This window comes from Hypomesus nipponensis, chromosome 19, assembly GCF_054491055.1.
Source record: "Hypomesus nipponensis isolate SF chromosome 19, ASM5449105v1, whole genome shotgun sequence".
Taxonomy (NCBI): domain Eukaryota; kingdom Metazoa; phylum Chordata; class Actinopteri; order Osmeriformes; family Osmeridae; genus Hypomesus; species Hypomesus nipponensis.
In genome coordinates, this window is record NC_140379.1 from 18,277,467 (window position 1) to 18,302,991 (window position 25,525).

At 44.2% G+C, this 25,525-nt stretch overlaps 3 protein-coding genes across 3 annotated transcripts in view; 1 reads left to right on the forward strand and 2 right to left on the reverse strand.

The window, feature by feature from the left end:
- Nucleotides 1–2,634, reverse strand: part of ankrd11 (ankyrin repeat domain 11) — an 83,469-nt gene extending 80,835 nt beyond the window's left edge. Inside the window, 1 exon segment of the mRNA XM_084681797.1 lies at nucleotides 2,211–2,634. The gene's annotated coding sequence lies outside the window, so the exon portion shown is untranslated.
- Nucleotides 2,635–4,192: 1,558 nt separating this feature from the next.
- Nucleotides 4,193–12,427, forward strand: spg7 (SPG7 matrix AAA peptidase subunit, paraplegin). The gene is made up of 17 exons (XM_084682084.1): nucleotides 4,193–4,603; nucleotides 5,737–5,839; nucleotides 5,928–6,017; nucleotides 6,331–6,572; nucleotides 6,909–7,048; nucleotides 7,158–7,260; nucleotides 7,410–7,535; nucleotides 7,783–7,945; nucleotides 8,099–8,272; nucleotides 8,526–8,650; nucleotides 9,501–9,603; nucleotides 9,695–9,805; nucleotides 9,928–10,043; nucleotides 10,269–10,425; nucleotides 10,527–10,690; nucleotides 10,837–10,914; nucleotides 11,686–12,427. Exons 1-17 carry the CDS (start codon nucleotides 4,364–4,366, stop codon nucleotides 11,890–11,892), a joined length of 2,442 nt encoding a protein of 813 aa, XP_084538210.1. The 5' UTR covers nucleotides 4,193–4,363; the 3' UTR covers nucleotides 11,893–12,427.
- cdh15 (cadherin 15, type 1, M-cadherin (myotubule)) lies at nucleotides 12,346–24,257 on the reverse strand. Its single transcript, XM_084682085.1, has 14 exons — nucleotides 24,027–24,257; nucleotides 18,963–19,124; nucleotides 17,864–18,019; nucleotides 17,252–17,396; nucleotides 16,955–17,136; nucleotides 16,656–16,784; nucleotides 16,388–16,573; nucleotides 15,825–16,069; nucleotides 15,206–15,348; nucleotides 14,862–15,092; nucleotides 14,465–14,707; nucleotides 14,231–14,379; nucleotides 13,959–14,147; nucleotides 12,346–13,808 (listed from the first exon to the last, which is right to left on the reverse strand). Exons 1-14 carry the CDS (start codon nucleotides 24,078–24,080, stop codon nucleotides 13,608–13,610), a joined length of 2,415 nt encoding a protein of 804 aa, XP_084538211.1. The 5' UTR covers nucleotides 24,081–24,257; the 3' UTR covers nucleotides 12,346–13,607.
- Nucleotides 24,258–25,525: the final 1,268 nt, after the last annotated feature.

The following is a 25,525-nucleotide window of genomic DNA, read 5'->3' on the forward strand; positions in this document are numbered from 1 at the left end:
GCACACACACTCAGCCTACTCACAGGGTGGGGGAGGGGAGAAAGGAGACAGAACGTGAGGGCAGGAATTCCAGCCACCAAAACAGGATAATCAGAAGAAGTAGGTTACCCCAACGACCAAAACGCACACTGTACCCTAGCTTATGTTAGGCGCAAGCTCAGCCTGCTGAGCCCAGATAACATTGCATCAACAGAATGTAGCCAGGCGACCTATGCTGGCCAAGGTTCCATATTACCACGGATACAACACTGACCACTGTGGATTCCAATCAACAGGCCTAGAGATGAACAGGAGAGAAAAGAAGCACTCAGTTGTTTACATTCTCATAGCTAAGTATTGAATAATTACCATGAAAAAGACATCCATCCTATATGTGGCTCATGCGTCAATCTTGCATATCAGCAGGAAGGCATGCACATTCACTAGAGAAGGCAGCTCCGGTAAACAGGCGATAGTTCAAGCCTGTTGAGAGGGGATGTGGTGGGATCTGAACCACAACCTCGCAGTGACAGTAGCCACGCTGCCAGCTAGCTCACAGCACGATAACACTGCTGAACAGCAATGTGCGTAGCCGTTCTTACACACCCTGCACTGCAGAATCTGCTGAAAGCATCACCAAGGCCACAGCATCAAGCGCTGGGCGAGTGATGGTGGTGCAGGACCTGATAACTGCAGCCGACACGATCTGACAAGAGGGAGAGGCAGCTCAAGACAGGTTAGACACAAAGTGGCCTCCTGTCCTGAAACACAGGAAATGGCTGTGAGAAAGCACAGCTTCCAACACAGGAACACCACTGACCCATTTAGAACTCTACTTCCTGTCTCATGTGCATACTCTATGCAGCTCAAAGTGGACAAGCCTCTAACCTACTGTGGATGCTGGTTCAACATGCCTGGATCAGTTGCATGAGGTTCTATCAGTTGATGCAGGACCACAACCAAAACAGAGCAAACTATCAACACCCTACTACATTTGTCAGCCACAATAAGAGTAGATTAAATCTGTCTGGGTCAGACATTTGGAATACAATACACGATCCAAGAAATGTCCAAACTAAATATTGATCAAAGGGTACTGCAGTTGAAAAAGTTGAATTGGGCAACATCTCGTCACAAAATATCCTCCTGGCATAGATAGCCATGATGAATGCTGCCCCTGCTTACCCAATTACCTGACCAGAAAAACAAAGAATAACACAACCTAACCTTTGACAAGATTCATACTAGTGAACACTAGGATACTAACAGATTGTGTATTTACAATTAGTCATATCTACAAGCTTGTCTGAATCACAAAGAAAATAAGAAGCTAGTGGATTTCCATAGAAACACCTTAATAGTAAGCATAGGGGCTCCCGGACAGGAGTTGAGGATGAAAACACCAGGGGCAGAAGCAGCCCCACTGCAGTGTTTCCCCCAGCACTGATACTGCACCAACCCACTGCTCATCAACCACATTTTTCGTTCTAGTCAAGCAAAAGAGTTCCACGGAGTGTCCTGTCAGGATACTGGTGGATACAATGATCTTGAGCACACTGCTAATGATACTAATATCCTCAGTGCCATCCTGCTGGCGTGTCCTTGTTTAAGAAATTTACCTTTCCTCTAAAGGAGAGCAATCATGCACCAATGAAGAATCTATTTTAACTTCAGACAAAATGTTATCAACAATTAGCTATATGACAAGAAAAACATTCGAACGACACAATTACTTGTCCAACGGAAAAAGTGTCTCACACACACCAAAGATATTTTAGTACTGAATTTTCTTAGGGACGTTTTATCACTGGGCATAACAGCACAACCATTTTTGGCGAACCTACTTTAAATGATTTAATACAATTGCCTACGATGTTTATAAATATAGCAATATATTATAAAATGTCACAAGGTTAAGTAACTGGATCAGTCTGGGTTGGATACCTATAGTAACTACCTAGGTTTGGTAGTCAGCTACTACTAGTAGCAAGCTTGTTACATAAACGGTTATGACAAAATGTGAAAATACTCGCTAGCTACACTAGTGAGGCCTAGTTACTACTGGGCTAGCAGCAAGCGGATGTTGAACAACACTTGCAGGATAGCTAACGCTACAGAGCTACATTAGCAAGGTAGCTAAAGTAGGTTAGTTTAGCTGGCTTTGCCAAGTGGCTATTTTGCTTGCTAGCTGTATGTTATTATCGACGGCAATGTGTTACTAGTGTACTTACCTTCGATAGAATTTCAGCTAACGTCGGCTACTTCTTAAAAGTCTATAAGCTTATCCCCGATATTCCCACCCGATGCTTGATTTTCCCATTGGATACTCTCCAGTTGATCAAGCTGCCGATTGGAGACATCCAACGAAACTTGCTGAAAACATCTTGGATCAAAATCAGTTCACTGGAGGCTTGCTAGCTAGCTAGCTTGCAAAGGTAGCGCTAGCGCTAACGTTATCGAATTCTCAGACCAACAAGCGGATGAAAAAGCTTCGCAAAACGCGCGTGCAGATTTATTACGTAGTCTTCATAGCTAGAAATTATTATTAAATTGTCTATTAATCAAAACTGAAAGCTTGATTGGTGAATTCAAAGCAAAGAAAATGTATATTTTTCCGTCAAATTTCTCTGCTGCAACCACTTCCAAACTGTTATCAGGCGGCCTTCTCAAGTCCAGACTTCGACGCGGAGAGCAGGAGACCGAAGCGGAATGAAACAAGGAATCTGATTGGGTGTTGTTTGTGGGCGGTGACAATTTTTGTGCCTGTGCAACTGACGCCATTAGGAGTCGAGTTAGGGATGTGGCCTGAATTGATAACAATGTCAAGAGTGGCCAACATGGTTTGCAAAGAACTCCAGTTTCTATTAAATTAACCTATCAGTAGGGAAACCAAGCAAAGGAAATGGAGTACGGTAACTGGGAGAACTTGATTTACGTTACCGTAGTCTTTCAGACTTATCTATCTTACTGTTCTTACTTCTTAGCGAATACAACACACAGACAAATTCACAGTAAAATATTTTATAAAACTGTATATGTATTTACGGTTAAGTAAGCCAGAAGAAAATGTTGTCATGCAAACTAGTCAGAACATAAAAACATAAAATGCAGACACTGGTTGGCTAAATGGACAGTTATTACAGTTAACACTTTTCTAATGTGTTTAAAAAGCTACACGAGTCAACCCATATTAAGTGAGCGGTCGGTATCCACTATCATCCATAACAGAGCAATAAACATGGCGTTAATGTCAATGAAACAAATAATACTATTGGTTAAGAAAGAACCTGTTTCTGATTGGGTTGTTGAAATGTTTGTCATGGTCGGAGTGCTTGCCTTATTTTTCCTGACAGAATAAATCAGAGCACCACATTTGAATAAATAATTAAATAAGAACAATTCATGTATTTGTCAATTATCTTCGGGAAATGATATACATAAGCAGTGCATGTTTTAGATTTATGAAATAAAACAAAACAAAAAAGTGTAATTATATGAACATATGTACAAATATTGCATAAGAGGGGGAAGAGTATGTTTTCTATTTTGGTACTCAGCTGTGCCCTTGAGGTTCTTGCCTCCTCGTAATCAATCAGGACAATAGCGCTCTCTACCGCTGAACAATTGAATTTTCTCATTGAGGTATCCGGTAGTTGGTGGCGGGGATATTTTACCATATGGTTTAATTAAACCATAACAACAACAACAAAATTCTGTTATTATAAATAGGCTTATTAAGTTATGTATAATAAAATAAAATAAAACACACATAGCTCTGAAAACAGGAATTTCAATATCCTGCGTAAATAATGCGCAAATTGATAGTTGCAAGACGTAAACTCAACATAAGAATGGGCGTTTGCTGTTTTATTTTTAAGTGAATGGTAACCTAAATGAAATGTTATTACATTTTTAACTGTGAGCTATGAATTATTTTATTTATATAAGATGGATGAAATAAATAATAATGTAAATATTTAAGGGTCAAAGTTTAAAGTTCGTTAAATCCAAGATTTTGTCAGAACAGAACATTTGCTAGCCTACTTCTTCGTAGGCTTACTCTTTAAAAATATATTTCAAGTCAGTCAGTGTATCTATGTCTAACCGTTAAATTATTTTATAAAAGGGAATGAAATACACACGTATTTACCCCGCAAAGGTGGCGAGTGAGGTATCTCGTATTTCTCATCTTTGCTGAGCACGTTGAGTAATAAACATATGCGCACACTGACGCAGACCTTGGAGCCAAACGGATAGCTAGGAAGCTAGCTCTAGAGTTTTGTCCGACAAACAACAATAACCAAAATGTCATTTTTACAAGATACGTTCATTCGCCTCTCTTCGTATATATTCTAAATACTTTAAGCATCGTAGCTTGCATAATATGGCAGCGTTGCTTTTGCAACGTCGTGCTGGTTCTTATCGGAATTACAAGACCGCAATATTGACAATAACAGGACGATTTAACAGTCTATCGACAACATCTGTAAATAGCCTTGCAAATCGAAACGATGCAAAGTTATTGGAGTCGGCATGTCTTTACTGTAAACAGCGATTACGTGATGGCCCATCGCGGTCATTTGCAAGTCATTCACACAATGGTCTCAACTCTAAACTCATTCTGGTAAGTCAACGACGTTTGCTACCTACTAGCAACCTAATTCATTTCTGATTTGGAGATGTTATTATCTTGACTATTATTAATCCACGTCACTGATCCAACAGTAATGCCCTGGATCTGGCTTCGAGACTTTCAGGACTATTTCCATTAGCAACAGTGTGATAACTGAAGTATCAGTTTAGTTATTCATGGGTACCCTCCTGGTGGAGGCCTAGAATTATTGCAAAGAACTAAACCACAAGTGCCCATCTATAATCATAAAATATGATTTATAGACCACTTATCACCCTACGTCACACGACTGTCAAGCAGGCTCAACTGCGCATGTCGGTTGCAAAAGATGAACTTCTCCCGGGTCTATATAACACTTGGTATCGATCAGGTCATTCATATATTTCTGGCAACTGGATTACAGGGCTTGACATTAACTTTTTGAGGCACTTCTCATTTGGACAAGTAATTTACGTTTCACTGGTCTATGCACAAAAGTCACTTGACCCCGATACCTTTTAAATAGCCTGACCAAGTGATCGGGCAAAACTAGTCTGGCTAACGGAGGTTTCTCAGGCAAATGACGAATGAAACAGGCTTGGGTAAAGAAATCCGAGATGCTTGCTAGCAGGCTCGTATCTACAATAGGCAATCCTCCCTGACGTTCCTGGTGGAGAATGTTGTGAAATAGAACGTGCAGTGCACACTGGTGCTAGTGAGCGACCGAGTCTGACTGATGCTAACGTCAAAACAGTGAAACAGGGTCGCAGTCTCACTCAGATTGACAGTTTTAAACAAATCACAAAAATAATCGGACCATGCTGGTTAAATGCAGAATTCCCATATCTCGTGAAAGCTGCCCTGCTCGACTTTTTAGATGTAGAATTGACTGTAAAACTGTAAAATTATGAACTTTGTGACATGGCTGCCGCCCAACTATGCGGCCTACCGGGCGACATTCTCACATAATTGATCCAGACAATTATTTGTTGGTTAACATTCGAGATGCGCGCGCAAAGTGGTGACAGAAAACCGGGAATGGATAGCATTTAAAATGGCAAAAGTACCACACGGATCATACACATAGCAAGAGGGATCCTGCCGCAAAATAATTGTTCCATCTGATTCATACTCTCTCTTCACAGCCATTTCTGCACAAACCATTAAATCCCAGACTGGTTGGACTAAGTCAAGTGCTGATCAAGAATACCTTGATTAAAAATCCTTTTGGACTGTGGAATCTGTTTGGTAAGCCAAAACCAAGCCTAACGTTGTAAGCTCTGAGGCTCAGCTGACTCACCGTGATTGACATGAATTTCTGAACTTATCATTGCAGGAGCTACACATTACTTTAGTACATCTCAGTCCAAACAGGAGAAAAAAAAGCCAGATGGATCAAAGGGAAAAACACCAGAAGAAGATGAAGGTAAAGGAGGACATCCTTGCGTTCAGCCAGTGTGTGGTTGAATATGAGACTCATTCATTTACATTTAGTCATTCATCAGACGCTCATATCCAGAGCGACTTACAGTAAGTACAGGGACATTCCCCAGTGGCAATTAGGGGGAAGTGCCTTGCCCAAGGACGCAACGTAATTTTGAACAGCCGGGAATCGAACCGGCATATTTCTGATTACTAGCCCGATTCCCTAACTGCTCAGACACCTGACTCCCTTTGCTGATTGTAATTGGTCTTTATGGTTGTCTTACTTGATTGTCTTTCACATCATTTTGCTTCAGAAGAGAAGAAGCGTCGAGAGCAGGAGGACCAGATGTACCGGGAGCGCCTGCGTACCCTCTTTATCATCGCCCTCATCATGAGCCTGCTCAACTCCATCAACACCAGTGGCGGCAACATCTCCTGGAACGACTTTGTCAACGAGATGCTGGCCAAGGGAGAAGTGTCGCGCGTGCAGGTGGTCCCAGAGAGTGACATTGTGGAGATCTACCTTCACCCGGGGGCGGTCATCTTTGGACGGCCGGTAGGTTGAAATAAGATTCAGACTAGAGTTAGATGGGCTGGTATTAATGCATTTTTGGTAACGAACGTTGAATGTTGGTGGTGGTCGGAGGGGCCGTAGGCGCTGGTTGGCAGCCACACTTCTGTACTACCACCGGTTTGACTGTGTCTGAATGAATGCTGGACTCTGTAAAGCGACTTTGAGTACCTTGAAAAGCGCTATATAAATAATATTTTAAAATGTTTTATTTGTATTTATTAATTTTATTGTCATAATGAAGTGGCAAATTTAGTTGGAAATGTATCCTTTGAAAGGTGAACAAGGGTTTGTGCTCCCCCACCCCTTGTTCATGTGCAGAGGCTGGCTCTGATGTATCGCATGCAAGTGGCGAACATCGACAAGTTTGAAGAGAAGCTGAGAGCCGCAGAGGAAGAGCTTAACATCAACAGCAAAGATAGAATACCCGTCTCCTACAAACGCACCGGTTTCTTTGGAAAGTGAGTCGCTTGTTGTTTTGGCCGATACAAGGTTCAACTGCTATAATTGGATGCTTCGAGAGTTGGTACTGTATCTGTGTTCACCTCAGCGTGTGTTTCTGCCTTCCAGCGCTCTCTATGCCCTAGGGATGGCTGCCATCGGAGTGGCAATCCTCTGGTACATCTTTCGTCTGGCTGGCATGGGGGGCAGAGAAGGGGGCTTCAGTGCGTTTGTGAGTCAAGACATTTTACTGACCCTTTTTAATCTATTCAACACTTCTTTCCTAAACTTTGAGTCTACTATTGCGTTCAATGTTCTTTTCTGTATTGGATGTGGTGTTGGTTAATATGAATTGTATTGATGTTTTTTTCTGCACTACAGAACCAACTGAAGATGGCTAAGTTCACCATAGTGGACAGTAAGTCAGGGAAGGGTGTGAGCTTCAAAGATGTAGCGGGTATGCATGAAGCTAAAATGGAGGTCAAGGAGTTTGTGGACTACCTCAAGGTAAGATGGCTAAAAACACAGTGTTTTTTTTTTGGTCCCCCTCCATCTACTGTATGATTGTCGTTTGAATTTTGTAGATTCATTGTAATAGATATATTTGTGTTAAATTGAGTATACCAAATACAATTTATAGATAAATCAACTGCCAAAAAACTAGATGCATCCAAGTCTAGCCATGTTTTCCAGCCCAGTATTCCAAGTCCTCAGGACCCTCTTCAACTCTCTTATCCTGTGTCTGTGTTGGTAGAACCCAGACCGCTACCTCCTTTTGGGGGCCAAGGTTCCTAAAGGTTCCCTGCTGCTTGGCCCCCCCGGCTGTGGAAAGACCCTGCTGGCCAAGGCTGTGGCCACTGAGGCTCAGGTCCCCTTCCTGGCCATGGCTGGCTCTGAGTTTGTGGAGGTCATCGGAGGTAAGACATCTGACAAATGGGTAGCATCTCTGTTCAGATTTGTAGATACTGTGATACTCCATCATACTACGATTCAGTTTCAATAGAAACCATTTTAATTTTCTGCTGCTGTACAACCCTTAAAAGATCAATGTGTGTGTGCTGCATGTACAGGGCTAGGGGCTGCCAGGGTGAGGAGTCTGTTCAAGGAGGCACGTGCCAGGGCTCCCTGCATCGTCTATATAGACGAGATTGATGCCGTGGGGAAGAAACGCTCCAGTAACATGTCTGGTTTCTCCAACACTGAGGAGGAGCAGACCCTCAACCAGCTTCTGGTGGAGATGGACGGTGAGGAGGAGGAGATTGCAGACTGATCGCCTGGACACAGATTACATTAAATCTAGCTACTAAGAAGACCTTTCTGTGGAGAATCTCACACCAAATGGATTTTATCTATAAATCTGGCTTTATAAACATGGATGGTGTTTAGCCATAAACTAAGAACACTGGGAAATCTTTTTGATTATACTCTTAAGTGTATTAGGTGAAACGATCCAAGACAGGGAACGTATGCTCAGCTATTCTTTCTCCCTGTCCCCAGGCATGGGCACCACTGACCATGTGATCGTACTGGCCTCCACCAACCGGGCAGACATCTTGGATAATGCCTTGATGAGGCCTGGCAGGCTGGATAGACACATCTTTATAGACCTGCCAACGCTCCAGGTACCCACACACCTTCAGGGTTGCACTAAGATAAATAGTTACACTTCTGGAGCCGAGTGCACCAGATGGGCGTACACCTGGGTGTAACGCTATATCCGACGTAGAACTGAAAGTTACGACAAACTTAAAGTTACACCTAGTGCACTAGTCAGACTTAAGCCCTTTATGTGCTGCACCTGGGTGTACATTTTACGCTTAGTGGGGAGCAGGCATAAGTTGGAAAATTTGACTAATATCCATGGTAATTAAACTGTAGAACAGTTTGATCGCACATGCAGCGCGTCTTGTTTATAGGCAACATATGGAAAGTACATTAAGGCGTGAAAGAGTCGTCCGTGATTGCACAAATCCACTGTTCATTTTATTGGTGATCGATTTCCAAGCTGATTGTTTCTGTTTGTTTGTGTTGATATTATTAAATTTCCCCATAAGCACGCTTCTAATTTTTCAAATTTCTGTCAGTAAATTTATTTTTCTTTTGTTTTGTTTTTTGATCCATGGCTTGTTTTGAAGGGAGATAGGCTAGCTATAGAGTGCAATTTGGATAGGCTCTTAAATGTGTTGCTTGGCAACGATCAACGCTTTAGCATTTTCACAAGGACACGCGTCTTAAGACCAGGCGTAGCTACGACTGTGGTCTGTCAATCTTGGTGCACTTGGTGTAAGCTGAAATCATAAAGTCGGACGTAGCCAAGACCGACGTAGGAGTTAAGATCAACCTTTTTATGCCCAGCTGGTACACTCGGCTCCTGGTTTGAATCGAATAAACCTTAAAGACCTTGCCCTTAGTGAGATGTTTCATACCAGTGTGATGGTGGTTTGGTGACGGCTCTTTTCATCTGTGTTCCAGGAGAGGAAGGAGATATATGAGCAGCACCTGAAGATCCTGAAGCTGACACAGCCTGCTAACTTCTACTCTCTACGCTTGGCCGAGCTCACACCAGGCTTCAGTGGTATGAGAGCACACACTCGCTCTTGCTGCACATTCTCTCAACATTGAACAAGTATTGAATCCGCTTCACTCACCCTCTAAAACCCATCTAGGGGCAGACATAGCCAACATCTGTAATGAGGCTGCGCTACATGCAGCCAGGGAGGGCTACAAGTCTATTGACACCTTCAACTTTGAGTATGCTGTGGAAAGGGTCATAGCAGGTACAGCACCAAGACTGACTTAAACCAGATTCCTACATGAATAGCTTGATTTCGGACCACTGGTGTTTTTGAATCATTTATAATGGACGCTGTCGATGCCCTAACTGTCTAACTGCAAACAGGGAGTGTGAAGAAGAGTAAGATTTTGTCCAAAGAGGAGCAAAGGGTGGTCGCGTTTCATGAGTCTGGCCACGCCCTGGTAGGATGGCTGTTGGAACACACAGAGGCCGTCTTGAAGGTAACACACACACACTTTATCACCTGGCCACAACTCGCATGTCTGTCCCATTATGTCTCCACTCAGTGCTCTATGTTCCATGATTACATATTTATTATATTCATTATGTATTTTATATAATATATAAATATTTATACATTATTACATCAGTCCTGTTTACATTGGACTGATGAGTTTTCTTGATGCAGTCATGTTCTGTTTTGGCCTGGCTTGTCCATTGTCTAGGTGTCTATTGCCCCCCGCACCAACGCTGCGCTCGGCTTTGCCCAGATCCTGCCCAGGGACCAGTACCTGTTCACCAAGGAACAGCTGTTTGAGAGGATGTGCATGGCTCTGGGAGGCAGGGTCTCAGAGGCCATTACCTTCAACAAGGTGACCACAGGTACTGCTGTCCTGGCTGCTGCGCACACACACCCATGCTAATCTACACATGAATTTCCTCAGAGAGCTTCTAAGTGGCGTCTGCTCCTGTGTGTGTCCCAGGGGCCCAGGATGACCTGCGTAAGGTGACCCGTGTGGCCTACTCGATGGTGAAGCAGTATGGCATGTCTCCTAATGTGGGCCAGGTGTCCTTCCCAGAAACGGAGGAACAAGGAGCCATTGGGCGAAGACCCTTCAGCCAGGGACTCCAGCAACAAATGGACCACGTCAGTCTCCATCCATCTGTCTATCATAAATATGTCAAACTGTAAATCTAATATTCATAGTGTATTAACATCAATATTTAGAATTTGCATGGCCCTTTGACATGTACTGATCCAGGACAATTAAAGTGGCTGTGTGTTCTTCGCAGGAAGCCAAGATCCTGATTGCTCGGGCGTACAGAACCACAGAGAAGCTACTTATTGACAACAGAGACAAGCTGATCATGGTTAGACCTTTATTTCACACTTGGACACATCAGTGTTTCTCATACATAGTTTTTTACTGTATGACAGGGGCGTTGTTAGACCCTTTTTACTAGGGCATGTGCCCCAGTATAAATCTGCTGTGCCCCAGTAAAATGTAAAGTTTGAGTTTTAACAATTTACTTTATTAGTCAGTGCACCCATTTAGATGATAATCCTGGAAAAAATTAACGCAGTATCCCAATCAATGCTTGTAAAATCAAAGCAGTTTAACCGAAAACAAACGATGCCCACAGAATTCCATGTCAGGGCGCTCTTCTGAGCTTGCCAAACAGCCAGTTGCAGCCTCTTGCACTCAATCACTTAATAGATGACGTCAAGTTAGTCTGAGTGTACAGGGTTTAGGGGGGACATAAGGATTGGTCCTTAGTATCATACTTATCTGCACAAATTTGTCCAAAACTGACATTCAAGTTGAATATAATAATATTAATTGTTATATTTGCCAAATGTATTTAACTATGTGGGTCCAACGTAATGTTTAGATTACATGAAGCTCAACAAAAAAGAACTCTGCTTGTGCACTCTCCACGCTTGCATTACTTGTTGAAGTCTCACACCAACCAATACGAGGACCTAGGCTTGGACTAAGCCCCTGTTTACATCATCTAGCTCCACCCCTGCCTACCACCACAAATAGAATCACATTTTGTGGAAAATTACACATTCACTGAAACCCTGCGTCTCTCTTGCTGTCCTTTCCCCTAAACGTTATTTTCCTTGTGTGTTTCTAGTTGGCTAACGCACTGCTGGAGCGAGAGGTGGTGAACTATGAGGACATTGAGGCCCTGTTGGGCCCGCCCCCACACGGGCCAAAGAAGATGATTCCACCTCAGAGCTGGTTGGAGGCGGAGCGGGACAAACAGGACATTGGAGAAGATGAACCACGCCCCCCTTCTCGGAAGGAACAGGATGAGGATATCAACATACAGCCTGTGTGAAACAACTATACCATGCAGCACTTCAGAATACTGAACAATGCTTTAGATTACAACTGTGACACATATACTTCCTATCCCTATCATATTGATGAGAATGCATTTCAATAAAGGGTTGTCGGGGACCTGTTGGATAGCTTCTCATCTACTGCCTTAGTTACACTTCATTAGAGCTTGGAAAAGACACTTCTATGAGTGCATATGAGTGGTGTGGACCTTGGTATGGTCTGGCTATGCCTAATTTCTTTTCAAGTGTGTATTTGCTGTAGAATATTGCCTGTACAACGGGTAGTTCCAACTTTGAATTCTGATCGGTTGACAGCCGTGGTATGTTGACGATTATGGGCTGAACCATCAATGTAAAGTAAAAAGTATTTGTAATGTTAAGATCAGCAATATTTTATTTAAGTTTTAGACTTCCATGTTATTGAGATCCATACAGAACAACAAAGTCAAGACAGTTGTAAAAGTTTATTTAATAGGTTAACATTGAATTTGACTTTTAATACTAAATAACTTATTAAATGCATCAAAACTATTTGAGCACAGTTTTGTGCCTTTGATTGTCTTTATTAAATGTTTTGTGAACACACCAGGTCATTTGTACACATGTAAAATGGTTTCAATATGACTAAGAGTTTCAAAAAGCAGACTCTTGTTGGGTTTGATCAAGTAAACAAAACAATAGTTAAACATGTTTAAAAACAAAACCAATAATAGCAAAAGTATTTACAAAAACATTTTATAAAAAAGATAATCAAAATCTTAAAATCTATGGTCAGATTCAGTATGTGTTTAAAGCTGCAGTAGGTAATCTTAATCAAATAAATCAAATATGAGAAACAACCCCAATTCTTGTCTGAACTTCCATGGTTTCTTTCAGTTTCAATTTGATGTACAGCGGTCTCACAAAAAATGCCAAGGACAAAAGCCCACCTTGCCAAAGGCATTTGGCTAGAACTGGATTTCTGGAACGTGAATGAGTGGAAAGTAGCGGGCTGCAAATAAAATTGAAGTGTATATTCCCCTGGCACTGAGCTGTATGTGTTGCTGAACAACTCTCAGAGGGCCTCATTAGCTTTCACATGTTTATTGGGGATAAAATGTTAAATTTTTTACTGAAACCTTTTTACCTACTGTACCTTTAAAATGCCTTAGAATGACACAACCTGGGCAAAGGCCTGTTGGCCTGCACATCCTGTAGTAAGCACATCCGTTCTTTCCATCATCCTTATATACATATCTCCTTCCTCTATTCTCTTTACTCATAACTTCTTATAAACAAACCAATAGCAATTGATAGCTGCAGACAAACTATCTGTCTCAGCTATGGCCACCACCAATATCAAAGACAAATAATACCAAACAACAGATCCAGAAAAACAACAATTCTGTAAACTCAGGACACAGCAGGGTTAGTAAACTACTGCGAACAACCACCCAAGCACTGTCCCAAGCTAAGCTGGTGGTGAAGAAAGAAGACATGTGGATCTCTATTATTGATACAAAGCAGTGGTGACCGCCCCCTTCCTTTCAATTTGCATCTAGGGCCATTCACTGAGACAAAGATGAAGCTTAATTTAGAAAACATAAAGTCCCCTTCCAACAGAGAATCTCCACTGACGTATTTATTTGTCCTTAAACAAGCTTGTATCTGTGTCTGCGAATCCTCACGCCTGGCTCTGGCCCTGGGCTGCAAGCCCGGCCTGGCTCCCTCCCTAGCGTGGCTCGTACATGTTGGCCAGCTTCTTGAAGCGCGGGCCCCAGTCGTTGAGGTAGTCGTAGTCCTGGTCTCCGTCTGAGCTGGCTGAAGCGATGGAGCTGAGACTACCCGTCACAGAGCCCTCACCTTCGTAGTCGTAGATCAGCGCCGTATCGTAGGGGGGGACGTTGGGGTCTTGGTCTGCTGCCTCCAGGCCCTGAAAAGAAACCCGAGCACAGTGGTCACAGAAGTACAAACCCATGTTTCTATAACTACCGTACCTGGAATTGGACCATATCTGCAGCATGGAATTGAATAAATGGTGTTTTCCAGCTGTGTTTGTGTGAGAAGAGATAGCCTTCCTCACATCGTTGATGTAGTCCTCGATGTCCCCTGGGTCTGCTGGGGGTTTCCGTGGATACAGTGGGGAGGGCAGGTTGTGGGGGGCGTCTTTCCTGAGTGGCTGCTTCCCTCGAGGTAGACCAGGGGGGCAGAAGGACCCTGGGGTTGAGGGCGTGTCGGTCGGGTTCCGCAAGAGGTCAATGTTGAAGGCATTCTAAAGGTAGGAATACATTCCATTATTCTCAGGTGTGTGTATGTGCCTGTGTGTGTGTGTGTGTGTGTTTGTGCGAGACTGACCTCGTCCTCCTCTCCTCCTCCCTGCTCATCGTAATTCAGGACGTTGTCACGTATGTCATCTTCTGACTCCCCCACCAGCAGACCCCCACCTTGCTTCATGTGATGGTGCCTTCTGCAGTTACCCACGGCAACCGCTAGGAGCAGCAGCACTGCACACATACACACACCATGTCACTGCACTGCAACTCCTGGGAGACAATGTATTATGTGTGTGTGTGTGTGTGTGTCACTCACAGAGCAAAAGAGCAATGCTAGCCATGATGACCACCAGGGCAATGAAGCTTATTCCCACTCGCGTTCCAAAGATGGGGGCTGCCTCGGACCTGCAGTCATGGTTGTTGTCGCAGGGACAGACAGTGATGTTGACCTGGGCATAGGAACTGAGCCTGGGACTACCAGAGTCAAAGACCTGCACTGTCACAGCATACTCTCCCTTCTCTAGCCTCTCCATCAGAGGCTGCAGGTATCCATGGCTATCTATGGAAGGGCGAAGGGTGAGGAGAAGGAAGAAGGGAGGATGGTGAAGTGATATAAAGGGAGTTGAGGGGAGGGGCAACAGAGGGTGGAAGGAAAGAGAAAAACACTTCACAATGTCACATAAACACAATCCCTGCTATCCACTCATCCTAACCATTGAACTTGACGATGGTCCAGTTGGTCCACATGTCGGAGGGCAAATCAAAGGTGTAGGGTTCTGCATGAGGGGGCAGGTCCTCATCCACTGCAGTCAAAAGTAGTCCCGCCCTGTAGATATCCCTGTTGTTACAGACCACCCCACTGAGAGGGGTCAGCTGCGGGGGGAAGTCATTGGTTTCCTTCAGGGTGATGGATAGAGTGGCTGTGGTGGAAATACCTCCAGCGTCTGGAGGAAAAACATCGCTATGTTAATCATCATGATCTGTACTTCAAACACAATTCCAATATTTTCCTCATGGGGGGATCTCGAGATCAGGAGATTGCGGCTGTGCCTCAAACCTGTGTCGGTGACCTTGATGATGACGTTGTAGACGTTGTTCTTGACGTGTGGTGAGCGCACATTAAAGCTCTTCCTAGATGTGATCTCTCCAGTCTCTGGGTTGATTGATAGCCATTTTTCTGGATCCCCGGTGATCTCATACCTGCAGAGTAGAGAGTAGTCAGAAAAAAATATAATATGTATATACAGTACCAGTATATACAGTACCAGTCAAAAGTTTGGACACATTTTCCGATGTGTCCAAACTTTTGACTGGTACTGCACACACACACACACACAAATACACATACAGATACACACACAAATACACATACAGATACACACATATATACACACACACATACACACACACATACACACACACAGATAGATACACATACAGATACACACAAAGATACACACACAGATACACACGCACACACAAGCAAAACACAGGTTAGCAAGGATCACGTTGTTCACATCATGTACAGTGCCAGTCAAAAGTTTGGACACATTTTCCCATCCCATGTGTACAAACTTTTGACTGGTACTGTATATATTTTAGGTGGTTCAACTTGTTGTACATGTGCTAGACCAAAGCTTATCAATGACAGTCTGGCAGCTTTCCACATGTCTGACCTGAGTTTGGCGTTGTCAGGGTCATAGGCGATGTTCTTGATCAGGACAGACCCAGGTGGCACTGACTCAGGCACCATCAGCTCCATGGGGTCACTGACGAATCGCGGTGCCTCATTCTCGTTCACCACGGTAACCAGTACTGTTGCACTGCTGATTGGGTCGTTTGGTGCTTTAATATTCAGTGGGTTGACATTCTCCACAGTTAGGATGAGAGTGTACTCTGACCGGCCTTCAAAGTCCAGAGGCTGGATGTGGTGGTGGTGGTGGTTGTGAGTGGGGTAAAGGGAGGGGTGGGCAGAGTATAGGAAATAGAGAAAAGATGATTATTGAAGTGGTCTGGTAGGATGCAGCTCACCTATTCACCAATAGATGGAGCTAGAATGACATGTGGGATAAAATGTTTAACCCCAAAGTGGTGACCACATACTCAAACTATAACTGAATTAAATGCTGTAAATTGCATGGCAGCAGTATGTGTCATGCATTTTCTCTGCATTCTCTTTTTCTTCCCTCCCACTATACAGCCCAAGCCTCAACCCCCTCCATGGTTTAGAGGTGCCTACTTTCACCACTGTCAGAATGCCCTCATTGGTCAGTGGATCCGTCTCAATGGCGAAGTCGCTGAAGTGGTCACTGTCTGCGATGGTGTACTTAGCTTCCCAGTTTCCTGTTCCGGGGTCGTCATTGTCAACAACGTTGACCCTGCCGATTTCATGGTCAATCCTGTTCTCCACGGCTGACAGGTTGTACTGCAGTCACAAACACATTGTTCGATGAAGATTTTTCTGTGTGTGTGTGTTTAGGTGTGTATGTGTGTGTGTGTGTGCTCACCATATCGGGGGAAAAGCGTGGACCGTGGTTGTTGATATCAGAAACGTGGATAATGGCAATGCCCTCATTGGTCAGTCCCATACCTGACATGTCTGCCACTTGCAGCTTCAACTTGAAGCTCTTTACTACCTGGACACACACACACACATACGTTCAGCTACACACACTTACACAGATGATTATTCTCTGCCGTAATAACAGGAGATAAGTACATGTTCTATGTGTCGACATTGGACTGTTGTCCCCTACATATCTCATGGAGCAGGAAATGTGTAAGGGCAATAAGTAGGGCCTCCTACCACTCGGTCCAGGCCCACGTCCCGTGTGTAGATCGCTCCTGTCTCGTTGTTGATGCCAAACATGGTCTTGGTGATGACATTTGCTGGGATGCTCTCCTGGCCAATGATGGAGTACCTCAGAACAGCGTTGTCTGTGTCTGGGTCATCAGCATCGGTAGCTGACACAGACATCACTGACGTACCTGTCACGCACAAGACCTGTCACTTATAATGCTTGCTAAAGCATGAACTTACCTGTCAGATGTTAATATTGATCTGTGATATAGAAGATTGTTGTATTTCCGTGCGTGTGTGTACCTGGTATGGAAAACTCAGCTATAGACCCCTCAAACTCTTTCTGTGTGAAGATTGGCCGGTTGTCGTTCTGATCCAGAACCACTATCTCAATGGTGGAGGGGTTTTCTAGTCTCTCTCCACTGGGAGACAGGGCAAAAGCTTTCAGCTGTGAAACACACACAAAGTAACATTACTTTCAGACAAATATCGGCTCTATTATTATTACATTTTGACACCAGAACTATTCTACCGTAACTATGTGCAGTAAAGAGAGGTTGGAACAGCATGTGTATTTTGTCCAACAACATTCCCTAAATCCCCAGCGGTTGTGGATGTTTGGTGGTTACATCATTACCAGCCTGGAGCTTCCTAAATACCCTTAAACCTCTGAGGGAGGCTGACCTGTGACCTTGTGTGACCACTGTGTCAGAGACAACACCTCAGATCTCTGACAAGCTGTAAGTTGGCTATGTACTTTGCACTTGGCTTTAATTGTAAGCAGTATAATGAAACAACTTAAAGTCTGGGGGGAAATAAACATGTTCATTGAGCTAAATGAAAACAAGAATTCCTTCACACATGATCTCAATTCAGACACAGGTGTGACTGCAAAGTCGCATCTCTTCTGTTCACCGTGAAGCGGCTGTATTTCTCCCGGTCCAGAGGCTGCTTGCTGCGGATCTCTCCCGTCTTGTCATCAATCTCAAACAGGTCCTTGGGGTCCTGATCCACCCCTTGTCCCTCCAGCTTGTAGATCACCTCCCCGGTGAACACCTTGTCTGATTTGATCTGGAGGGGCAGGAGGTGAGGACAACAGGGAAACAACTGAGGTCAGCCCATGGCCAGGGTATAGCTGGAAGGCTGAGAAGGTTAGGGGAGAGTACAACATTGAGCCAGATGTGAAAGTGGTCTGTAAGGACCCAGGGGGGAACAGAAAGGGGTCTTAGAATGTCCTCAAGCTGGGACACATGTGGTTGGTCCTGAAGAGGAGTGCATGTTGTTGATGTTAGTCTTCTTTATTGCTGTTTTTTACACAGCAGCATCTGGATTGCTGTATCGTGTGTGACCATAGGGGGCCTGCATGCACATGAATGGCCTTCCTGCTTTACAAGCACATCTCCTGCTGTGGTCAGGATATATCACACACACACACACATGTGGAACATAAACTAGTCTCGAGATGTTTGAATCAGACATCCATATTCACTGGTTTCATGTCACAGATCATTTATCTCCATATGACAACACATGTTATCGGACCTGTATAACAAAAGGTTGACGTCATCTCCTCAGACTAAAAGCGATGATGTTAACCAAACATTTCCTTTAATGGATTATCTGGTAAACAGTTATTAGCACTCAAGAAAGTAGGACCCACTTTTTATTTTCCAACCCTTGGTTGGTAGAGAGGGGTTCAGTCCCATAAACAACCTGTCAGGTAAAAGGGAACGTAAGAACTTAGTTGCTGTTGTGGACTTATATGGTTTATTAGAGCCACAACAGTGGAGACAGTGACATTAGCTCTTGAAAGATCCTGGCACCTGGAAAATGTAAATTGCCGAAGAAGATTGATATAAAGGCATTGATTCTGACTAGATCCCAAGTTTGAAACCAAACTGTTTTTTCAAAGACCTAAAAGCTAGTTATGGTTCTAGGTGGGAACACATCACAGGGATGTGCCTGGTCTAGAGGGAACCAGCCTATGGTATAGGTTCCAGAGAATGTATTCTACCTGGACCAGGTTCTCTGGGACCTGCTTGCTGTTTTCCGACACTCTGATTGGTGGAATTATCCAGTCCCTCTTCACCCTGCCCAGACCACTGTTTTGGTGTTGCCATGGATACAGGACTGCCAGGCCTGCCTCCTCCTGGTGGGTCTCGGAAGAGCTCCAGACCTGAGGACAGAACATCAGCAGGAACATCAGGAAACACCTCGCGGTCATGGAACTTCTGTGTTCAGCAAGGTGTTATTATTTGTCTCCTCCCAATAAATACCAAGCAACAGCTAAATGGGAAACATCTGACATGTGTCAAGATACATCTGTATTTATCAGAATCTGAATCAGAAACAGCTTTATCTGCCAAGTAAGTTTGCACAAACAATGAATTTTCAATGGCAGGAAGGTGCAGACGGTAAACATGTAGTTTTAAGATGTAGAAAATATAAAAAGTTGAAAATTAACGACAGTATCTAAATAATTCAAGCCAATACTATTGACATTGTGTTTGACATTGTTTGCTTGTTGTTTTCAAGTCTGTGTTTGTGCCAGGCAGCAGAAGCCTTTTCTGTTGTCTAGCCTCTGCCGCCCCTAATGAGGAATCCACAGTGGAGTCACAGGGGTGGCTCACGTTACACACTAACACTCACGTCTTTATTCCTTCCTTTGATCTCCACACACACTCATTTGAATCAGGAAATAGTAACACAAATGCTCATACTCACATGCCCAGTCCGTGGTTCAGTTCACACAGTTAGACACACACACACAGCCACTCCTACACCCTCACACACCAGCTGTCGACTATGGATTTAGATTCTCAGCTTTCCCACCCTCCTGACCACTAACACATACACACTACCCTTTATTCCCAACTCTGCACCTGACAAATGGTTGGGGGTCATCTCATGAATATGATCTGGTGACAGAATTCCTTGCAAACATACATTCCTCTAGACCTTGCAACACCAAACCTCAGGCAAGGAGGAAGTGTCGGTTGGACCTAAGGAGTACACCGAATGGTAAACATAGACGTGAATAGAAACAAATGTATTTCATGAATCGGATGGTTGTATCTCTGTTGCTAGATGGCCCTGCCCTGCCCTGTCCCCTGGGTCTGCAGAAAGGGCACTCAAGGCTTCAGGCATGCTGCTGGACAGTCGGGAGGGGAATGCCAGCCATGACTGGCATGTGTAGGCTGAGTTAGGGGCAGACTAATCTTAGAGCATTCTATAGAGTCCACCCCTCAACCCCTCTCTGTTGTAGCTGTAGCAATCCTACCTACTTAAAGAGATGTTTACACTTGCATGTCAGGCCTGACTACCTAGCTCCTCCCCCGTCACACTTCTGATCCAATTATATGTCCGCTATGCCCTGTCACTCATTAGTTGTGACCAATCACTTATCACAATGACTCCATCCAAGTAGAACTACAATTTCAGTCTTTTTCAAATCCATTGAATTTAGAAACCTCAGTAAATCAAATTATACTAAATATGAAACAAGTTGGCCTGTGAGTCCCCACTAAAAATTAACAACAATTAAGCAAATTGTTCCAAAGATGTGGGAGTTCAAATGACAGGATGCCAAAGCTGGCTACTAAACTTCAGTCCAGAGTTTCTTTATTGGATAGTCTGTTTGACCTCACCAAACTCTGGGTGGCAAAACCAAGAAGACTCCTTCTCTGCATTCCTAATGTATTTACCAGCCAGCATTGGAGCTACACCTGGGTGTCCTCTTACCAATTAGGGTGGAGATTTCTGACAAACGGGCGAGGGCCAGCTCACAGACTAACTGTTTTAGGGCTCTTTACCAGATACTCTATTGCCCTGACCTTTCACCTCTGGAAACTGGGTGGGGGGTGAAGGAGGACGAGGGCCTTGCTTGAACCACATGGGGGCAGGAAGACAGAGAGGGGTGAAAAACGATTTGTGCAAAAACATTTAAATCTGTTCTATTTTTCAGTTCAAACCTATGGACAATGGCCAAGGCACAGCTTTCCACTCAGAGGATTGGGGACCCCTACATTTAGAGGTGGTAATGTGTCGCTTATGAACAAAATGCCCAGTGTGACCCCATGCTAGTTGGATTGAATTGGAATTGACACTGCCACACTGTCAAAGCAGCAAGGACATCTGAAAACATAAAGAGGAGGATTCCCAGAGTGGACACATAATAGCCACTGAAATACATTGAACCGAATACTCAAATACACTGTCAACAAACAGGAGACAACACAATGTCACATAGATTACCTCTTGTGAAGTATATCATATAATTTAGCACTGTGAGAGAATTACACACAGACATACATTTGTACCTCAAGATAGAAATTGTAATTCCCGAGTTAGCGTCATGTTAGGAAGGCAAGGCTGGCTATCTATTTAGCCATGTGCTAGATGGGTGGGGGTATGCTATGCTATGTTCTCCTGTGCTGTGTCTGTTCATTTATGCGGGACAATCCTAGAGTACTCAAGTGGGCTTGGCAGCAGGGGAGGGGATGCCTGCAGCATGCCGAACAAACCCTCTGGTCACGTGGGATGGAGGTCGGACAGGTGTCCTTCTCCCCCTCCACACGACCAGCTAGCCTCTGCTGTCACCCGACTAACGGCTAACTGCTAGCTGTTCTGTCCTGGCCACCCATTCCTAGGCCCTCCTATTTTGGGGGGGCCAGTGTTTCCTCACTGAGCAGATGTCCAGGCTTTCAGGACTGCTGAGAAAATGGAGATGATGTGTGGTGGGATTCTTGGGACTGAAGAGAAAATAGGTCTTGTTTTAACTTAGTGGGGAATATTAGTTGGTGGGAGGTTGTATCAGGATTGAAAGCTGGATTTGTTGGTCAGTCTATGGAAGAAGCGTTCCGTTTAAGCCTAGTCACATGAAACAAAAAAAACTGCAATACAATAAAGCAGCCTTGCCTGTCAGGCCCACGATTCATACACTGTCCAGTCAGCTGGGCAGCCTGCACCTAGCAAGCCATTCAGCCACACATATGATTCAGACACTGTCCATTTGCACTGACTGATTGTTTCCATCAAGCATTAACTCAGCACCAGCCATCCGGTCAGTTGGCAGGCTGTATCAAGGGGCTTAATTTGTCCCTGATTTCATGGTCAGGGAGTGGTCTACTCCTCTTTCCGCTGGGGGATTACCAAGCGGGACAAATGGCATCAAGTACGCATCTGGGAACAGCTGCTCTTCTCTCTGCTCAGCCGCCCGGACCGGGCACCCACGCTCCTCAGGCAGACAGACAGGCAGGCAGGCAGGTTGGCAAGCAGGCAGACAGGCAGGCAGAAAGGTATGCAGGCAGGCAGACAGGCAGGCAGACAGGCTAAATCCAACCGTCCTTCCCAGGAACAACTCCCTAAAGTGCTCAAATTAATTTATTGACAGACATGTCGCTATTTTTCTGGATTTGGGTTATAAAAACAGTCTCTGATCTCTACAGCCATGTCCATGCAACAGGCTGATATGGAGAAATGTTGATAGAAACATCAGCCTCATGTGTTATGTGTAGCTGGATGGGATTTGTGAGATCTTGTCTCCTGTCCACCCTGCACCATGAGTAACATCTCTGGTATTTGAACATGGAATCCAACCTCACAGAAGTTCAACCACATGCAGCTAAATTAGGACCAAGACCCAACGTATGCGTACTGTAAATATCTTGTTACGAGCTGCTGTACTTTTCTCACATCAGCCCCATTCATAAAACAAGTCAACCCTTGATACTTGAATCCATTTAGAATGGTGTTCATTGAATAGACCTGTAATTGCAGTCATGATGGTAAAAATAATGGACATGAAAACTGTTTCCCAATGGGCCTATACAAAAGGCCATACTTTTGTCCTTCCCTTGCATGTTTTTATGTATCAATTAATATGTTAAAATGTGAATTTCCTTTCAATGTCACATTTTGTAAACTGCCTGTTGCGTCACCAAATACCTGTCTATGTGCCTGTCTGTCAGACACATGGTCGGCTAGCTGTGACTAACTGGTTTTCCCCAGGCCTCTGTAGATGATCTATTGCTCACTTCAAAAGCTGGTGTCAGGGACCAAAGTGATTCTCATCCCAATGGATTTGCCATGGAAAATTAACACCTACTGTTGATAAAAAAAAACAATTGAAGGCTCTTGTCTCCTTGAAAGCATTTCAACCATGCATAAAGCATAGCATAACCAATATGTGTGAGGTCATTGTATCCAAAATGATTTGAACTTTGATACATCAGAGACAATAGAAATTAAAGACACACACCCATCTGAATATGATTTAGGACCATTAACGAAACAGGACCTCACTCTCTCAGATTTATAAAAGGTCAGATCTGGCTTCCATTACTGCAGTAAACAGAGGGGTGACTGATGGAGGTTGAAGGTAGTGTTGGTAATATGTCTGTTTACGTTGTCATCCATTACAGGCCTGATAATGGTGCTGATGACAAGGCTGCCACATCTATCGAGTGCTGGGCGGTTCCAAATGCTAAGTAACTGAGTTAGCCTTCTAACTTGGACAATCATACAAATCATTCAGACATTCAGGTAATAAGAAAGCTGGATTTCAATATAGGTTGTGTTTTAGAAGTTACTTGTGCAAAATCTTTCCATTAACCTTCAAAGTAACAAGGAACTGTTTTAACTGTGTAATTGATTATGCTTTGTACCCCCCCCCCCCCCACCATGATAAAGAGCTTGAATCCAGAAAGCACATGTGCAGTCTGGGCCATTCAAAAGACAATCTATTATGTTCTATAAGACTGCTGAAATGTTTAGTTCCCCCATATCCTCTTGTTCAGACTCAACATGACTGATGAAAATCAGTTCACCCTTTGTTGAACGTATCAATCCAACACAAATGTAAACCAATGGTTTGCCAAGAGAGCAACTCATAGTTATGTATCAAACAACCACACACTGAGGAAATGAACACATTCAACAGAAATCCCACCACATATTACACACCCAAGATATAAGGCTGAAGTAGACTTTTGGTATGAAATCAAGACTATTATTTAAAATCTGCCAGATCTCAGAGGTGAAAGTGAGACAGATCTAATAGAGATACATGGTGTCTTACCTGACAGAGGCCGATGCCCAGCATACACAACAGTGCCAACACTCTGTCCGCCATCTCTGATGCCCGCCTCTGACCCAAACTCAGACACCTCTCTGACTAATGTAATGGCACTGGAGGCTCCAGACTAGTCCTTCCAGGAGCTCTGTTGTGGCAGTACTGGGCAATGGAACCAACTGTTACAAACCTGAAAGACTTCTGCCCCCTTGTTGCCTTCCCTCTCTCTCTCTCTCTCTCTCTCTCTCTCTCTCTCTCTCTCTCTCTCTCTCTCTCTCTCTCTCTCTCTCTCTCTCTCTCTCTCTCTCTCTCTCTCTCTCTCTCTCTCTCTCTTTGTCTGTCTGTCTGTCTCTCTCTCTCTCTCTCTCTGTCTGTGCACAAGTGCAGGGTAGAATGAGTGACAGCACATGTGTTGGGGTGCATGGGAGGGCTGAGAGCTGAAATTCTACCCCTGCCCCTAGCTCTCTGAGACATACCCCAGCTATGGACAGGGCGGAGCAGAAAGAGAAAGAGAGAGAGGGAGAGAGAGAGAGGGAGAGAGAGGGAGAGAGAGAGAGGGAGAGAGAAAGGAGGGTAGTCAGGAAAGAAAGAATGAAGAAAGAAACAATGAAGGTGTAGAGCAGAGCAGTTGGGTCAGTACTGCCACATTACTGTTGAGTGTTGAGTCTGGCCCTGCTGTAGCCCACCATTCTGTTGACTTTGCTAACCCTAACACTTAGTTAGTCCCTACGGCCTACATACACACACCCTGACCAGCCATAGACTGCAGTGACCAATAGGTGAATAATGCCAAAGGTTTGTGCGTTCCTTGGTTCCCAACCACAACATACCGCACAACACTACCTGTATGGTTCTTACCGCTGGTTGTGTGCTTCCTGCCAACTAACTGGACCCAATGGGACCAGACTGGAGCCCAGATGGACCAGCATCTCCTTAGCCTGCACATGGAACCTGCCGGCATGTGCAGCTTCGTGTTGTGCCCTCAGAACATTCAGAACATTTTCCCTGCGGCTCTTTGATCTCTAGCTATTCTATGGCTCTCCAAGGTATGCACACCATGTAGTGGAGATTGTGAGTGGCAGTGATGCGTTCAGTGTGCTGAAAATTCAACGTGTCAGAGGCTCCCTTGTGGTCAGGTTCTGGGAAGAGGAAGAAAAAGTTTGAAGGAGGGAGAGGAAGGAGGGGAGCAGAAATGAGCAGGCGGAGGAGGGCAACCAGGGAGGAGATATGTGTTCGGTGCGGAATCAAGAACAACACAGCAAAGTAGAGATATGTAAATAACGCTGTGCATCTGCACTCTCTCTGTGAATCCCTCTGTGGGTAAGAGGTCAACTGGGTGCACACAACACCAGTCCATTATGGTAACATGTTGGGGAGAAATACATTAGGAATTATGGAATACACCCTATTTGTGTTTTTTTTTTTGTATATAGAATAGCAAATAGCAAAATAGAAATATAGAATAGCAAAATGCTGTAAATGGGCATGAGACAGAGGGGAAGATA

What these genes read in the sequence shown, in the direction of transcription:
- spg7 (XM_084682084.1), top strand. Translation starts at nt 4,364, where the DNA reads ATGGCAGCGTTGCTTTTGCAACGTCGTGCTGGTTCTTATCGGAATTAC. An exon ending in TCAACTCTAAACTCATTCTG is followed by an intron (nt 4,604 to 5,736) that starts GTAAGTCAACGA and finishes CTCTCTTCACAG; the next exon opens with CCATTTCTGCACAAACCATT. An exon ending in AGTTTGTGGACTACCTCAAG is followed by an intron (nt 7,536 to 7,782) that starts GTAAGATGGCTA and finishes CTGTGTTGGTAG; the next exon opens with AACCCAGACCGCTACCTCCT.
- cdh15 (XM_084682085.1), bottom strand. Translation starts at nt 24,080, where the DNA reads ATGGCGGACAGAGTGTTGGCACTGTTGTGTATGCTGGGCATCGGCCTC. An exon ending in TCCCAGAGAACCTGGTCCAG is followed by an intron (nt 18,020 to 18,962) that starts GTAGAATACATT and finishes CTGCCCCTCCAG; the next exon opens with ATCAAATCAGACAAGGTGTT. An exon ending in GACCATCGTCAAGTTCAATG is followed by an intron (nt 14,708 to 14,861) that starts GTTAGGATGAGT and finishes GCCCTTCCATAG; the next exon opens with ATAGCCATGGATACCTGCAG.